The 17,517-nt window shown below is 38.7% G+C and overlaps 1 protein-coding gene across 1 annotated transcript; it reads left to right on the top strand.

Moving 5' to 3' along the window:
* Positions 1-7,474: 7,474 nt before the first annotated feature.
* LRIT2 (leucine rich repeat, Ig-like and transmembrane domains 2) lies at positions 7,475-11,770 on the top strand. Its single transcript, XM_063306277.1, has 3 exons — positions 7,475-7,509; positions 8,042-8,823; positions 10,974-11,770. Exons 2-3 carry the CDS (start codon positions 8,055-8,057, stop codon positions 11,768-11,770), a joined length of 1,566 nt encoding a protein of 521 aa, XP_063162347.1. The 5' UTR covers positions 7,475-7,509; positions 8,042-8,054.
* Positions 11,771-17,517: the final 5,747 nt, after the last annotated feature.

Here is a 17,517-nt window from a genome sequence, read left to right as displayed (position 1 = left end):
GTGGTTTAGAAGACTATGCAGAGGCAAACATATCCTAGTCCAAAAATTAACTCAAAATTATAAGGGAAGTATTTTTACACCTGCTTACCCGATGATCTGTCTCTTTGAATATAATAGTATTTATTTCTCAACAGACATATATGATTGCTTTGTAAATAATGACAGTTAGAATATTAAAACACACAACCTTAAATCTCGGGCCAAGGATTCCAACTATCCACCATGGCTGATTACAGATAAGACAGGGCAGAAAAGAGGGCAGAGACATTTGATGAAAACTTCAGGCACCTATGATATGGCCTTTGTCAAAACAAAGAAGCACCCAGTGAAAGAAACATAGGTGGGGGTTTTGTTATTATGAGATAGGATTTCAGGATATGATCTGGAATAATCACTATTGTAAATGAGTATACTGAAATAAAAGTGTTTCCTAAACAACATTTTTTTAAAAATACCTCTCAATCATTTTCAGTGGGTCTTGGGAAAAAACCAATCAACTGTGTTCAACATCCCCTAATTTTTGTATGCAAAGACTTTCTCCAAAATTCTGTGTTTGAATAGCCCTTGACAAACCAGTCTCTGGATTAGTCAGCAGCCTTGTTATCCATTTCTTGATTTCAGCCCTTTTTCTCCACATCATGGCATTTTACAGGTGAAGGCAGAATCCTACATGATGTTAAGAAAACAAAAAGGCTTCCTAACACTCAGAGCAGCTCAACTGTAGAATGGATGTCCCATTGAGGTGGTGGACTTCATTGGAGGTCTTCAAGATTGAATGGCCATCTGCTGGAATTCTTTACTCTGGATTCCTTTGGTGATTCTGCAAATGTTAAAGGGGAGGCAGAATAAGATTTGTTATGTATGGATAAAGTGTTACCTTTCACAGAGAGCCAGAAAATACCATTCCAAATCTCATTTTGCCACTGCAAAGCTTTGGAACACCTTCTGTTACTCTGCAAATTGGAACAAATCAGGTTTGCAGCCACTGGCAAATTTTGACATGTCCAGGGATTGGAGTTCTGGACTGAATTCTTACTCCTTTGTTTATTATGGTATAAGGGTTCCTGGAAAACTTTCTCAACCGGTGAATATGAACATATCCCTGATTTTTAAATATATGAAAGAAATTCTGAACAGAAGGTCTAATATTCCTTTGAGAATCTGAGTTAAACATGATTAAGATAAATTTAATTCAGACGTTGAATTATGTTTTAAGAAGCCTTCCTATTTTTATTCCCTAGTTCAAACAACTCTTTTACAGAAGTACATCTCTAGATTTCCACTGTGTAAACTAAAATAACTGTTTGAGGAAGTTGGATTTAAATATCCCTCCCTCCCTCCCTCTTGTCTCTTGTATGTATAGTTTGTTCCAGTAGCCCACTTATTGTCAGATTGTCCTGGTTCCCCAACATCTGGCACAGACATTGTTAACCCAGGTGATGTCCATACTGGCATGACTCTCTTAGTTTGTGTCACTCTCATATCTGAGGTAGTCAGGTGAAGCGTTAAGGGGGTCTTTGCCCAAGGACCCCCACTGGTAAGGTAAGTACCAGCTGGGATTCAAAATCCTGGTCTCCCATGTCAAAGGGTGGCACTCTAACCACTACACTATCCAGCTGCTATCCAGTCTGATCCAGATGGACAGGCAGGTACTGGCCAATCAACCAGACATCATGGTAGCAGACAAGGACCAGAAGACAGTGGTGGTGATAGATGTAGTGGTGCCAAGTGACAGCAACATCACAAAGAAGGAGCATGAGAAGCTGGAGAATTATCAGGGCCTGAAGGAAGAACAAGAGAGGATGTGGAAAGTGAAGGCCAAAGTGGTCCCAGTGGTGGTAGGGGCACTTGTGGCTGTGACCCCCAAGCTGGGGGAGGGGCTCCAACAGACCCCAGGAACAACATCAGAGCTCTCTGTCCAGAAGAGTGCAGTGCTAGGAACAGCTAAGTTCCTGTGCAGAACCCTCAAACTCCCAGGCCTCTGGTGGAGGACCTGAGGCTGAGGAAGACACATGCCACCCATTGGGGTGAGAAGGGAATTTTTAAAAATATATTATGGATTGTAGTTGTAACTGTAATTTTAGCTATGAAATTATATTGTGAGATAATTCTAGTTTAAAAACAGCAGGTATATTTTTCAGGTAAAATGAACCATTCACAGCATTGCTGTAATTTGGTTTTGATGTAGGCTATTTTTTTTTTTTTTAATGTAGAACTTAGAGATTGATTCATCTAGGAGTGGTTATTGGCTATTTATTCAACTTTTACTTGTTTTCACTATTTGGTCTTCCTTATGCGGTCTCTAAAGTTCTACATGGAAGAAGCTTAGAAGAAGTAAACCAACCTTCTTTTATAAGAAACTGCATAAAATTGACCTTCACTGTTTGCATGAACTGGTATAATGAGCTTAATGCTCTTGTTTTTGTGAACCAGTAGAAGGTCATGAGATTAGTTCCTTTTGATCTTAAACTGAAGTGACTATCACGGAAAATCCTATTTCACATACAGTATATTGGACAGCTCAGAGAATAAAGGGTAGATGCGCTCCTTTGGGTACTGGGATGTTCTCCTTAGCTATAACCCCAACATTTGGAATCTATAATGGTATTATATAATATTAGAAAGCTAAATACCTGGCTGACTTGCAGTGATTAAGTGTTGAAATGTGTGGTCTATCAACATTTGAATTATTCTTATTATCTCAGCAAAGAGACAATGAAGAAGACTTCATAGCAATCAAATCAACTTTTTTCAGGTGTTTTATTTGTGTGATATATCCCTCCCTCCCTCCCTTGCTGTGGAAAGAAGACTCAATTTTGATACTCTTCTACTTGGTTAGCAATACTTATGCATTCAATTTTTCTTTGTTATTTATTTGTCTGATGAAATAATATAGGAACAGTTTTTTTAAAAAAAAAATTAAACCAAACATGGGGTTTCACTGAATCTGATGCATCCATTTTATAACAAGAACTCTCCAAGAAATTGGAATTCAAGTTGACGTTCTATGAAACAATGATACCCCTCAATGTTTTGCCCATGGCATGTATGATATTCTGAATTTCTTATGATTGCCAGCATTTTGTTACAAGTAGCCTGACAATTTATGGTCGAGGGCTCCAATATACAGTACTTAGACTGGTACTTGAAGTTCTGTGAAAGCATCACGGATGCTTTCATAAAAGGGCTGCTATAGAGGCACCCATTGACTAGAGGGTGTTGTAGGACCTTGTTAGGTTGGTTGACAATCTAAAGGGCAAACTGGGATAGTTATAACTAATACACTTGAATCCTGAAGAAATGATGCCAACAAACCCTAATCTGTTCCTTTTTAAAAAAAACAACATACAGCTTTCTCTCCTTCAAGATCTCTACACCCCAATGTTTTTGGTCACACCAAATCAACAACCAACACCAACACCCTGATTCATAAGTACAGAGGCATGAATCCTATAAGAACATTGTCAGTATTCTTTGTGTTTCAAAGTAGTGGGATCCATGATTATAACACTCATATTGTATGAGCAATATCTACATAGGTCTGAAGCATACTGCCTAGATGAAGACTGCAGTCTCTATCTCCCCACTATAACCATTTCTGGTGTACAGTATCTTATGAAATGGGGCTACCCTTGAAAAATATCCGGAAGCTACAGCTGGTCCAGAATGCGGCCGCGCAGACAATCTTGGGTGCTCCAAGATTTGCACACATAACACCTTTGTTGTGTGAGCTGGACTGGGTCCCGGTTTGCTTCCGGGTCCAATTCAAGGTGTTGGTCATCACCTTTAAAGCCCTACATGGCATGGGGCCAGGATATCTGAGGGACCGTCTCATCGCTGTCATAAGTAAGGATGGCGAGCAGGGGGCTCCCATCCAGACTGTCAAGCGCATGCGTAGTACTGATGAATTGGTCAGCCATTCAAAGAGACACAGATCGGGACCGCCTTAACCCTTGGGGGTTATATGTCTGGGCTTTCCCACGCTTCTTCAGTTTGTTAGGATTCCTGTTAAGTACTAGCAATAAATATTAGAGACCAGTTCCTTGTCTCAGCGTGTTTCCTGGTTGTTAGGACAATCGCTATTACATTGACCCGGCCCATCTGATCATGCAGGGAGGGCATGTTATGGGCCCCATCTATAAAAGAAATCCATCTGGCGGGGTCTCGGAAGTGGGCCTTCTCTGCTGTAGCTCCCGCCCTTTGGAACATCCTTCCCCCAGAGGTAAGACAAGCCCCCTTGCTCCTGGACTTCCGCAAAAGATTAAAGACCTGGTTCTGTAGGCAGGCTTGGAATGGGAAGGCAAATAATTACACCTGGGGGTGGCTAGAGCGATGAAGTGATTTGGAGGGACCTACCACACTGAAGGACTGATTAAGATCTCTTCGCCATGTAGATGTTATTATAATTATATTTTTATTGTATTGTATTGCATTTTATTGTATTGTATTTTATTTAATTGCAATGGTTTTATATTTTAATCTTGTTTTATTGTAAGCTGCCCAGAGTCCCCCCATTGGGGAGAGATGGGTGGTGAATAAATGTATAAAACAAACAAACAAACAAATGAAATACAAGGAGTTGTTCTCAAGGTTAAGCAGTAATAAAATAACCAAGTTTAGGGGAAAATAACCACAGTGCCTAATGAATTTTTTTTTCCTAATTACAGTAGTTACTGTCACAGTGCCTGATAGGCAATGAAGAGAGCATTCTGCCATTGTATATACTGTGAAATAAAATATCCATAGGAAAGGGGATTTTCTCTCTTATTTCTTCAAGAATTATTTCAAAGACTCATTTGACTGAAAGAGCTCAACATTTATAATTCTGGGTGTATGTATGTATGTATGTATGTATGTACTGGTCCTGTAAGGTGGTGACCAAAGCAGGTTTAGACCAACCCCTGTTTTCCACCAAGTTTCAGAGCAACGTGGCTAATCTTTTCCCCTCATCAGTGTAGGTTGTGCTGAAAAGAATATAAGAATAAATAAAAGACAGTAGATGGCAGCAAAACCATGGAGATTTTTCACCTGAAATGTCCTATTTTATATAAATATTTTTACAAGTTAAGAAGTTCAACTTTGTTTTCAATCTCACTTCAGAGAGATGCAGATTTTACTATTGGTACAATGTCTGTTTTGGTTTCCAAATTATTTTAGGATTAGATTTTAAACCTTTTTTTTGTTGTTATTCTCTATATTTATGCTACAATGAAATGATCCTTTTGTAAGCATTTACTTTCAAACCCCCTCACCCCAACTTACACATTATAAAAATGAATTTCAAACTTATAATAGCTGCTGACACTAGATGTCCTCAGACAAATAAGGATTTTTCCTTTTGAGATGTGCCGGCTAAGCCTGCATTGACATATTTAAAATCTCATAATACATTTGATATCTTATTCTATAAAGCAAGGCAAAACGTGACATGTTAACAATTAGGTTGGGATTTTCATAGAAGGGTAAAATTTCAGTGGCATTAGCTCTGTTCTTAGACCATCAGCAATATCCTGAATGAATTGCCAGATTAAGAGTTTAATAAATGTACAAGCTGATGAAATACATATATACAGAAGCTGTTTGCTTAATAATATAAACATACAATTGGAAGAGATTTTTCATACATAACAAAAGACCTTGTGCAGTCTCAGCAGCGATTGTCTGGCAATTAGACCCAAATTGCAGAGGGACACTTTTTATATGATTAACTGGGGGTGGGGGGAGGGGAAAATATTTCTTCTTGGACCAAATGAGTAATTAGATTTATTTATTTGTTTAGGAAATGCATAGGGCTGCCCATCTTGAACAATTGTGATTCTGGGGAGTGCATTGTCAACAAACAAGTAAACAATAACTAAGTACAGTTAAAAACCACAACAAAAAATTAAGGCAATTGGAATCCAAATTTCTAACATCCCTCCAGGCAGGTACTCCAGTCAACTTGACCCCCAACGTCTGAAGAAAGAACCAAAGTTTTAGTGCCTTTCTAAAGGCTGGTTAGATTGGGGCCAACAATATATCTCAGGGAGATCTTTCAGAGGGCAGGAGCTGTGACAGAAATGGCACACCTCTTGTGTCCCACTGAATGTCATTGCTTCAGAGAAGGGACCCAAAGTGTGATCATCCTATTGAAGCATTTAGGCTGGGCAGATAACACCGGGGTTAGGCAATTTCTTCAGTAACCCAATCTTGGTTATGTAGGGCTTTATTGGTGATAACCAGATGTTGGTAATGGTAAAATTGAGTCCTTTAAGTTGCAGCCTTCAACCTCTTCAACTGATATTGATTGAGAAGAGAGCCATTTTTCCACCTCACTCCAGATCTTCACATGCTCCCAAAATATATTCTGAGTGTTGAAGGACCTCAGGTTTCATCAACATGGACAATAGCTCAGGTTGGGAATGTCATTGAACTGATTATTGCTACAGCCATCTGCCCATGAGTAGGCATCATGATTTCCTAAGGAGTGTAATCCCCTTCTTTTTATTCTGAACTTCTCTGCTCTTGGTTGGCCTTAGTGTCAAGAACTCCTTGATACAAATAAGTTCCTTCCTTGTCTTTTTTCCAGACTATTTGCCAATTAGGCAAGGATTTCTTTCATTGTTTCTTGAAATTCATTTAAATTGTTGCTTGGCAGTCTTATAACTTCATTTATTTTCTATTTCAAGCTTTTTGGTAAGTTGCTTTGTGAAGAACAACTCTGAACACTAGTCAAGGAATAGGATAGCTAGGTAAGTGTAAACTATATAAATCTTATTATTTCCTTTCGGATTCTGTTTTTGAATACTTTTCTTGTTTTTGACCTGTGAGTCAGACTTTACTCCTGGTGACTGCATGAATCAAGACCATGCAGTTTTCTAGGCAGTATTTTCAGAAACGGTTTGCCCTTGCCTTCTTCCTAGGGCTGTGAGGTCCAAAGTCACACAGTTGGCTTCCATGCCTAAGGTAGTACTAGAACTCAGGTTTCCTCGCTCCTAGGATAGCAGTTTAACCACTACACCACACCGATATATTGATTATTATTACATTATTTTTCCTCATATGATTGCTTTGCACACATACAAACAGTTACAAAATAATTCTTTCCCCCACATTACGGTGAGGTGAGGTTGAAAGAGAGTTTGGCTTGCTGAAGGCCATAGAAGGACTTAACTGCCAGGAGTATCTTGGCTAGTGACTCATTTCAATTTCCTTTGAAATGGAATATATTCTCATTTCAGCATTGTAATAAAATACCTAAGCTTAACAGATACTTCTTGCACAGAAACATGTTGCACACAAGTCCTTCAGAAGCAGTTTTACCAGTGTTAAGAAAGATTAGGCCTAATAGGATTTGGGACGCTCATTCTATCTGCTGCAAAACCTTAACATTATTTATTTAGAGAAGAAGAAGATGGATCTCATCAGTCACATGTTTCCCCTTCTTTTTCTTTTTTACTTCTCTGGGATACAACCAGCAACTTCAGCTTGTGTCACTGGATGCTCCTGTTTCAATGATACTTTTGGAAGGTAAGAACATTTGATAACACTATAGAAAATCTCCTCTGTTTGGGATGGCTATAATATTGAATAACGTGATACGGGGAAAGTCAGCCAAACTGCATCATGAAAAGAATACAGCCTGACATCCTGATATCCTATCCATATTTGAATATAAACTACAGAAAACTGAATAAATTTGGATAGGATTGATCAGCATACCTCAGTCCTTGGTTTTCAATGGAAATGAGTGCCTGCTAACTAAATAGCCAGATTCAACCCAGATGTTATAAATATATATTTGAAATATATTTATGTGATTTATTCCTGTAATATTAAGAGATTGTTGGATATTATAGAAATAATGGTTCAAATGTCATTTTTGTTTTATAATTTGGAAATGAAGAATAAACCATGTCACTGTTATGATTCTGGAGGGAGGGAGGGAGGGAGGGAGGGAGGGAGGGAAGGAAAAGCCCATTGGCTTGTATGACACAGCACAGAGTGAATTAAAAAATGAATGCCAGCTATCCATAAAAACACTTTCTGATTTACTTTCTAGGAGTTTGTTTTGTATGTCTACATTTTTGAGAAAGATCCCAGACGGCATCCCTCAAGATATCAAAAAAATCAGAATTGAAAATTCTCTGATGACAGAATTGTTCCGTGGCGCCTTCTCTAATATTAGTGCCTTGGAATATCTCTGGCTTAATTTTAATAACATCACAGTTATGGATCTGAAAAGTCTTGAGCACCTGAAGGATTTGAGGGAGCTGAGATTTCAGGGAAACAGACTGCGTTCAGTACCATGGACAGCATTCAGAGATACGCCAGCTTTAGAAATACTGGATCTGAAATGTAACAGGCTTGATGTCCTTCCAGAACACGCTTTCCGCTACCTTTCTAGGCTGAGCTACTTAGACTTATCTTGCAATGAGCTTACTGTCATCTCCAAAGAAGTGTTCTATAACTGGCCCGTCTACCAAAAAATCCAGCAGCTGGCAAAGAAAACAGAAAACATTTCCAGTACCATCTTGGCTTTGCATGATAACCCATGGCTATGTGACTGCCGTCTGCGAGGATTTGTCCAGTTCATCAATGCTATTGGGCCACCTATTGTTCTAATAAATTCCTACTTAACTTGTTCACGTCCTAAATCTAGGGCAGGCAAATATTTCCATGAAGTGGAGCTGAACAGCTGCATGAGACCTGTCGTGACATCTTCTGAACCAAATATTACTGTGTTTCTTGGAGGAAATGCAACATTGACTTGTTCGATAAAAGCTAATCCCTCTCCAGTGATTTGGTGGATCTATGTGTTAAAACACTTACGAGGGTTTAATGGTAAGTGTAGTTCCAGGCTGAGATACCTAATGGTAAAAAGAGATGCTTATTTTGCAATAATTATAAATTTTGGCAACTAATATTTCCTCCCTTTTCTTGGAAATTCTTCTAATCAGAGATTGGTCTGTATTCCAGTTATCCTGGCTTATTTATTCCATTAATAGAAGATCAGTGATTTTACTTCTTTGGAAAACTGGTTGCCAGGGCTGGAATACAAAGACTTGATCCATATTTATACAAGTAAAAATCACCCTAATTCTGCTACTAGAATTAGGGCAGAAGTATCAGATATTTTTATCTGAACCTCTTTCTTTTTCTTAGACTTATACCCTGCATTTTTCTATGTTTGAGCTTCTTAAAGCTCAAAACAGCATAATTGTTGTTTTCCCCATGTTATCTTCACAGCAATCCTGTAAGGTAGATAAGAAAATCTGGTGGCTATCCCAGAGCGATCACAGAACCTTCCTAGCAGATTGGGGATTTAAACCTGAGTCTTCCCAATCTAATCTAACTCTGTACCACGGACTTTCCTCTCTACAACAGCAGATAGAAGACCAGTAAATCAAATGTATTATTATATTGGTGAGCCTCACTGACTTTTTTGCATCCCATAATTTATTCACTAATATTTGTTTTTCGTAACATACACACGCACATCCTGCAAGTCAGAATGTCAGTCATGGGATGCTGACTTCAAGGAGTAAACTTAATCCAATGAATAAGCATATGCTTTCTTTACAAAAAGCCCCACACTTAATCTCTGGCCTCTGTGGTTAAAATAATTAAGTCATAGGTATTGGAAAGACTTGTCCAAGACCCTGGAAAATTGCTGTCAGTAAGAACAGGCATGACTGATTTACATGGACAAAGTGTCTGAGACAATAAACTAACTACTAAATTCCCAATTTAGAGCACCCCAATTGGATTTAATTGGATTTCTCCAGTGTTGATGAACCATTGATCACTGTTGAAGATTGTCAATATATGTCATCTGCTTTCTTACATTTTTTATTTTTTTGAAGTCTGTTCTGTACATCAGCACAGGCAACTTATCACAGGAACTAAGCATCCTTAACGGTATTGAGCTGTGGTTGTTAAGCACAAGGGAATCATGATTACATCCAACTGAAATTAATTTGACTTAGCTGAGTCGCACTTAAATCCTTTTCCCCTTTCTACAGCAGGATATGAAACTATTTCTTGTGGGATCATGCCTTGTTAAAAACATATCAATACTGTTTAGTATTCTTGAAAGCTGAAAGGCAGATATGGAGGTAGTAGGCAATATTACATAATTCATCTTCACATATTTGAGGATCAAGGTAGAATCAAACAACTCATTCAGATAGAGCACAGTAGGGAGCCAGATTTTATTTTGTAGAAGTACCAGCAGCCATGCCATTGACTTACACTTGTATGGCCAACTAAGTTTGGGAATGCCCATCTCCTATCAAGGTCTGGTTATTTGCAGACTGCTAGTTCTGAAATGAATCTGTCCATCCAGTAAGATCTGGAAGAGAAGGCCTGCTTGGGATCCAATTGTCAAGAGAGTTCTATCTGCAGGGGATCTGTAGCTAGGTGGTGGTTCCCTTTCAGTAGGGGGCTGTCACAGCTACATAGATGACCAGCTGCCTGATGTACCTCTGCAGAGATGTGAAAACCTGGCTCTGGGAGAGAGCATTTGGGGGATGCTAAGTGTGGGCCTGCTTCTGGTTGGTAGCATCATTGTGGTTGATACAGCTTTTTCTGCTGTTTTTAATTCTTGTTTACGATGTAGACTGTTTAGAGTTGGTTGGAAGAGAGCAGCATAGAAATGTTAGTAGTAAACAAACAAAGAAATCTTCATTTTTCACCAAAAACCTAAATGAGCTGCATCATACCCTGAAAATTGTCTTTGCTGTGGTTGGGATTTTTTCCTCCCTTTGTTTATTGTTCATCTAAAAAGACTTTCAGAAATGGCTGTTTGTTTACAGCCAAATCATTACGTTGTACACATCTAACATATTTGGAAAATAAGTACCTTCCAGTTGCTCCTTTTCCCAATCCCAAACCAACTCTGAGGACAGCTATCATGCATTCCAGAGTGTTGTTGTAGTTGAAAATAGAAATTGAGCTGCTTGTTTCTGCTTTCTCTCTCTCTCTTTCTCTAGTTTCTACTACTCACATGAGTGAAGAGACTTTCAAATCAGAATTGGTGATTCGTTCAGCCCAACTTATGGATGAGGGGAATTATACTTGTACAGCTGCCAACTTCCTTGGCAATACCTCTGTTACCACAAGGCTGGACATTCTAGCTCCTCAACCAGCGACATCCTCCTATTCTTCCTCCATCATCAATGAGAATTCCTACATTGATGTGCAGATTGCCAAGCAGACAGTCTATGGGGTTACTCTGGAATGGTATAGCATGACTGAAACTCCAGAAGAAACCTGGTATACCCTCCATTTTGGAAAATATGACGACTCCAAGAAAGATACAGTTTACATTGGGCCTGGAATTAACACCTACTCCATCAACGATTTGCTCCCTGCTACCAAGTATGAAGTGTGCATAAGTCTGAGAAAGCAGGTGCCCCCAAAGAGCCAGTGCATTGTGTTTGTGACAGGAAGTGACATCAGTGAACTGGAACAGAGGGAGAAGACGATCCATATCATTGTCATTGCATGTGCCATGGTGTTGGTGGTCCCTGCTGGGATGTGCCTGTGCACCACCGAAGCTAGGTGCAGCTGCACAAAGAAATGTACTAGCCACTGTCGCAAGAATAGCAGCAAGAATATCAGAGGTGTTCATAAAAAAAGCAAATCTGTTAGTTTGCCAGTAGGCAGTGAAGAGGGACTGTGCCATCGAGACTCCAGCGATGACCAGACAGAGATGAAGGAAAGCAAGCGGAAGGACCAAGCCAACAAACAGGCACCTGAGTGTCAAAATAGTGCTGTTCTCTATTAGCCATTATCCATCCATAGCCCCATCTTAGTGAAGGAAATCATCCTCTAGGAGGACAGACAGAAGTATTCCATCCAGGTGGACCAGTAGATAGACTGATTGATTGACTGACTGATCAATTCCACTTGTATGTCTCCTCAATCATGAAGGAGAAGGAGAAGGAGGAGGAGGAGGAGGAAAAGGAGGAGGGGGAGAAGAAGAAAAAGAAGAGATGATGATGATGATGATGATGATGATGATGATGATGATGATGATGATATCCAACAGCACATTTGGGAACAGCAAAACAAAGTCCACTAACAGTCATAAGACATGAATCTAATGCTGACCCAGGGCCTGTTGGAAGAGTCAAGTTTTTAAAGAATTGTGAGGTTCAAGGCCATATGGACTTACAGGGGCATACTGTGCTGCAGCTGAAGTCAAAGAGGAGGCCTATTTCCTAGATCCCACAAGATAATATTGCTTTACTGGTGGGACCTAAAGGGAGCAGATGGGACCTAGATCAGTGAGTGAGAATTACATACAATTTACATACAATGACATACAATTTTCAAAGACTACAGACCCCTAAAGAGAATGGTTACAATGTGGTGTAGTTGTTAATACTTTGAACTAGGACTGAGAAGATCTATAGTAAGTTCAAGTCCACCCTCTGCAGGGCAAGCTCACTTGTGACACCATCTCTCAGCCCAGCCTATGTTACAGGAATGGTGTGGAGATGAAAAAAGGGTGATTCCTATGTAAGCTACCTAAAACTCCTGGAGCAAAGCAGGATGTGAATAAAACAGTAACAATAACAATTAAAACCTGAGTCACTCAAGGTTATTGATAGACAAGGGACTAATACTCAGTTTACATTGCCCAACAAGAATATCTGACTTTTTTGGCCATGTGTTTGTAACGTGATTTATGAAGCTAGGAATAGAGCAATGGAATGGTATTCATGGACAATCATATAATTGCAAATTGTTTGTGTTCCCAGGACTTTTAGAGAGGTATATCCACAACTTGGATCGCTAGATTATTGGGAGGGCAGGGAGTTAACTATAGTATTTCTTTTCATTATAACTGTTTGTTTTATTGCATACAATTTGATTTGGAAATGCTCAGAAATATGACCTGAAGCTGCTGACAACTACATTGGAAAATCAAGAAAAATTGTTCAGTAACATTTTGAAGAATTAAAATGGGGGCCTTCCCTTTCTTATGAAGAACACTGCTCTGCATAGGAACTGCTCAGAAATGCAGCACAGTGTAAGATCAAAACAGTGAGAAATGGTATAAGGGATGGTTCTCTTGAAATGTAAATTGCGCTGTTTTCCCTTTGCTTCATTTATGCCCATCCCAAGTTAAGCTTACTCATCTGTAACTTCTAGAGGTTTGGGGAGTATATAACACATCTCCATCAGTATCAGAAGCCTTCATGGTACAATGTGGATCCATATTCACAACTGCTCCACATGAGGTCCATTCACTGGATTTTATAGGTATCTTCAAAATGGGAATATCATGGAGAACAGGTCAGTCACATTGAATCATATTTGGAAATCATGGAATGTCAGGTTCCTGGGAGAAGCATTCTTGTATCCTGTGAGTTTTTGTCCAGCGTGAATGCTTCCCGATGGCACCTTTTCTGCCTCCTTGTTGGCCTTCATCAACTAGCCTAAATCAACTCGTATGATCCAGGGGTATGATCCACTTAGCCTTCTCAAGTCAAGCATTTTTAGCTATACTATGCGCATTTATTTTAGCCATTCTTGTGAGCTTGCCCTAGCAACTTCATAAGTAGTATGAGGCCAGTGTGTCTTTTATAGAAGACCATATTAGATAACAGAGGATGTTAAGATCACTTGCTTTTAGAAAGCACCAAGCACAGACAATCCTCTTTGTTATTAACATGAAACTATGCTCATATTCCTGTTTTGATGCTTAAAAACAAATATATGAGCAGGCATTTGTTTAGACATATGTAGAGGTAGACATGCCAAAACAGATACACCAAGTAGTCAGTGACCCTCTAAATAGGAGGATGCCCAAGAGATTCCTTATTGTACGAGCCATCTATTATCTCTGGGAAACAGAGGCTTCGGATGCATTTCTTTTCTCCTGCCAGGATAAAGCTTAACCAGCCAATTCGCAATCTCTTTTGCTCCATGAAAAAGTAAAAACAAATAACTGGGGGGAACTTTACAGATCCTTTGCATTACATCTATGTTAAGCCATTGTAAGGTCATAAATCTTTCTCTACAGAAATATAAAAAAAACAGCTTTTTTGGCCCTGAGTCTATCCCTCTCAATCTGGGAAGAATTTACAATAGCAAAACACAAACAAAAAGAATGAAGAACATCCTTATTCTTTCTAAGCTTCACTCACTGTCTTTCTGAATAATAATTCTCCAAGCCAACCTACAATAAAACAATTAAAATACAAAAGAGAAACAGATCAGAGCCATCCAAACACCAGCAACAGAGCAGATGTCAGAAGAATGCTTAAAAATAGGTGGCTTGTTTGCTTTTGAGACTGTAGGAGCAGTTTCTTTTACATCTTTTGTCTCTCTCTCCAAAAATGCTTTTGTACACAGTTCTTTCATACATTTCTATCACTTACCTCCAGGCAGAGTTCCTGCCTATATATCAAAAATAATCTTGAGTTATATCTCAAACATTCACCCTTTTATGTTGAAAAGAACATCCCATAGAAATTGTGATTATTTTTGGTATGAATTTACATTCTTTTTTTCCTGAATGATAATCACTTTTCCAAGGCCACCCAACAAAAGTTCACAGGAGGGATAGCAACAATGTTCTTCTCAGTCCAACTTACTCTCTATTATGTGCCACATTATAACTTCTAATAAAATATCCTATTTCCAAACCTTTATCTAAATTATATGTTGTAAGCTGCTCAGAGTCTTTTGGATTCCAACAAATCACCACCACCACCACCACCACCACCATCATCATCATCATCTTACTGATGTTTTTTCAACCTAATCCTGAGGTTGACTAAAGGATCATGAATTTGGAAATGCAACACATTTGGACAATACCACATTGGGTAAAACTAACCTAACTTAAGAGCTTTCCAATTATTTTCCTTCTTAGATATGCCCGCTTCAACAAGATTTACCTCTTGGTATCAAGGGCATATGTGATAGCAATATATTCTTATTCGGCTGAAAAAATGGCTAATTAAAAAATTCAATTTTAAAATTAAACACTTTAGTTTTTAAACCTTCTGTGTTTATTTTCTGCTGTTATTTAACACGTGCAAATAGTGATTGGCACAGGGATTTCTATAAAGTTGAACAGAACCCCAACACAATAAAATTAAAACATTGAATCCATATTGCGCCCAACTGTATAAAATGGCCCAGGATGGAGATGGGGATCAGTGCTTTCATATTGAATAAACCTAAAACGCAGGAAAAATCAACTTCAAGGGTGAAATGTAGGTAATACTCTAACAAAATACAAAACTGGGGGATTTAAATCAAGCAGCATCTTCGGAAAACATTGTTTTGCCACTCTGTCTTGACCATTCTGTGGCATTAACATTAAAACTAGGAAAACAGAATGACAGAAACAAGGAAATGATAGATAGAAGCATATCTTTTACCTTTCCTTGCAACTTTTAAAGGATTTAATAAAATTTGGCTTGATTAGTTGTTGATTTGTCAGCTGGAATTAATATTTTTGGTAGGAAGAAATATAACCTATGTGTCGAGTTTCCTTTGGGACTGTTGACAGCTCTTGAGGATATCAGTCAATTTGATCTGAAAATCTCATGTAGGATGTAAAAATAGAGGCAACCTGCTGAGACAGTAAGGGAAGAAAGATAACAAAAGGCCAGGCTTGAGTAAAGTGAAGGTGGGGAAAAATAAGGAGGGAGAAATGTATTTCCAGTATAGGGCAGTGAGGGCCAAGAATTGAGGTAGAAATCATCTGGAACTTGGGGATAGGAAAGGCTGGATGAAGACCTGAGAGCTGTGAAGTCATTGTGTCTTGGACTGATTGAAGATGCTGCTTGAGATGATGACAGTCTGGAGCTACTCCCACTCCACCTAAAGAAACTGATTGAATTGGCAGTGAGGAACCACCCTCCACCATGACTTAGGACAGCCAGTATTTGAAGAGAGAGATTGTTGCATCTACCATTCTCAATCCTTTCATCATCTACATCAGCCATCTCAAGGCCTTCAATAACAAGGCCAGGACAAAAACAGCATTTTACACAATGATTTGCAAAAAACAACCAATGTTTTGTGGAGCTGAAGTTGTAAACACACTGTGCATAGCCTTGAGGATGTAGATAGGGAAGGGGAGAAAAGAAAGAAATCAGCATGAAACGGCAAATGCATTTTATTTGTTTTATTAACAAAATCATTGAGAGCTTGCTTAAGAACAACAGTTTACTCCATAAAGAACATCTATTTGATGAAAAAGTCACAAAAAATGGTTCCCCCTAATTATTTCAAAATTGTTTTGAAATTCAGAATAGTATCTCTTCTGAAATACCTCTTACTTATTTTGGGTTGCCACCTAAAGAGATTTGTGATTGCCATTTTATGGGGTGTGTTTGATTGACCTCCCAGTTCTAGTCTACAGACTTCAAATTTTTTGATTGCCTCCCTTCCAAGTACTAACCAAGACAAACCTGCTTAGTTTTCCAGCCCAGATAAAATCAACCAGATGCTGCCTCCTGCTAAGACTAACTTCTAACTTACCAAATTATGGGCTATATTGACTTTCTACAGCTCATTGGGACAGTACTTGATCCAATGGTTGGTGAGTTATGACCTCTTAAATAAATAACTTGAGTGACAGACTGACATATGGTCAAAGAGTCTTCTCCTGCTATTTCCTGAGTTACTTTAAATGATTAAATAAGCCATTGGAAGAGAAGTCATAAGAATCCATCATTATTATTCCTACATGGTCACCATTATTCCTACTTGAAAATTCCAGGAGAGTACAGGAAACCATCTATCTTTCATGTTGCACTTGCATTTGGATTTTTTTTTTCCTGCCCTGGAAAGGTTTCTGTTTCTCATTCAGCCACATCATGTAAAATGTATAAAAGATCAAACTTGGAGCATGCCGTCCAAAAACGCATTTCTAATGGCCTTTTGCTTGCATGCTTAGACTTCCCAAAATATAAATCATTCCTATAAGTGATGTTACAAATAGTAGCAATCCTCAAGTTGCTTGAGCCTTGCCCCATTAAAATGAAGAAACAATCCCACAGATATTCACCAGGAGCTTTTGGTGCCTTCTGAAATAAAAGTCTTTATATTATTTACATTTACACTGGATGAGCAATTTTGGGTACAAGAAGCACAAAAGAATGCTTTTCTCTATGTTTCATTTATAAGAACAAAGGAGATCTAGAAGCTGTCCATGCCTCTAAGAAAGTAAGGTATGTAAACATGACATCTCAGGATTCAGAATGATCCAAGAACATAAATTTGCTCAGTTGAAACTGTTTTGACTTCACTCATCCCTCCTCATTTTCTTCTAAACTTTAATTTCCCCCCACCCTCCAGATTCAAAACTTCACCTTCACCCTTAAATTAGTGAGAAGTTTAGATTGCACCTGAAAATTTGGAACCTAATTTAGAAGTTACACAAATAAATATGGGCTTTCATAAACTTCATGGTGAAAGGGGTGCTCAATAGATGTTAGCACATAGCCCGGTGATCATCTTTCTTGACTTGTATACCTTCTAAATGATGACTCAACTTTGAGT

This window comes from Candoia aspera, chromosome 6 (assembly GCF_035149785.1).
Source record: "Candoia aspera isolate rCanAsp1 chromosome 6, rCanAsp1.hap2, whole genome shotgun sequence".
Classification (NCBI taxonomy): Eukaryota; Metazoa; Chordata; class Lepidosauria; order Squamata; family Boidae; genus Candoia; species Candoia aspera.
Note: the sequence above shows the minus strand (reverse complement) of the source record. Positions and strands in the feature narration are given on the sequence as shown.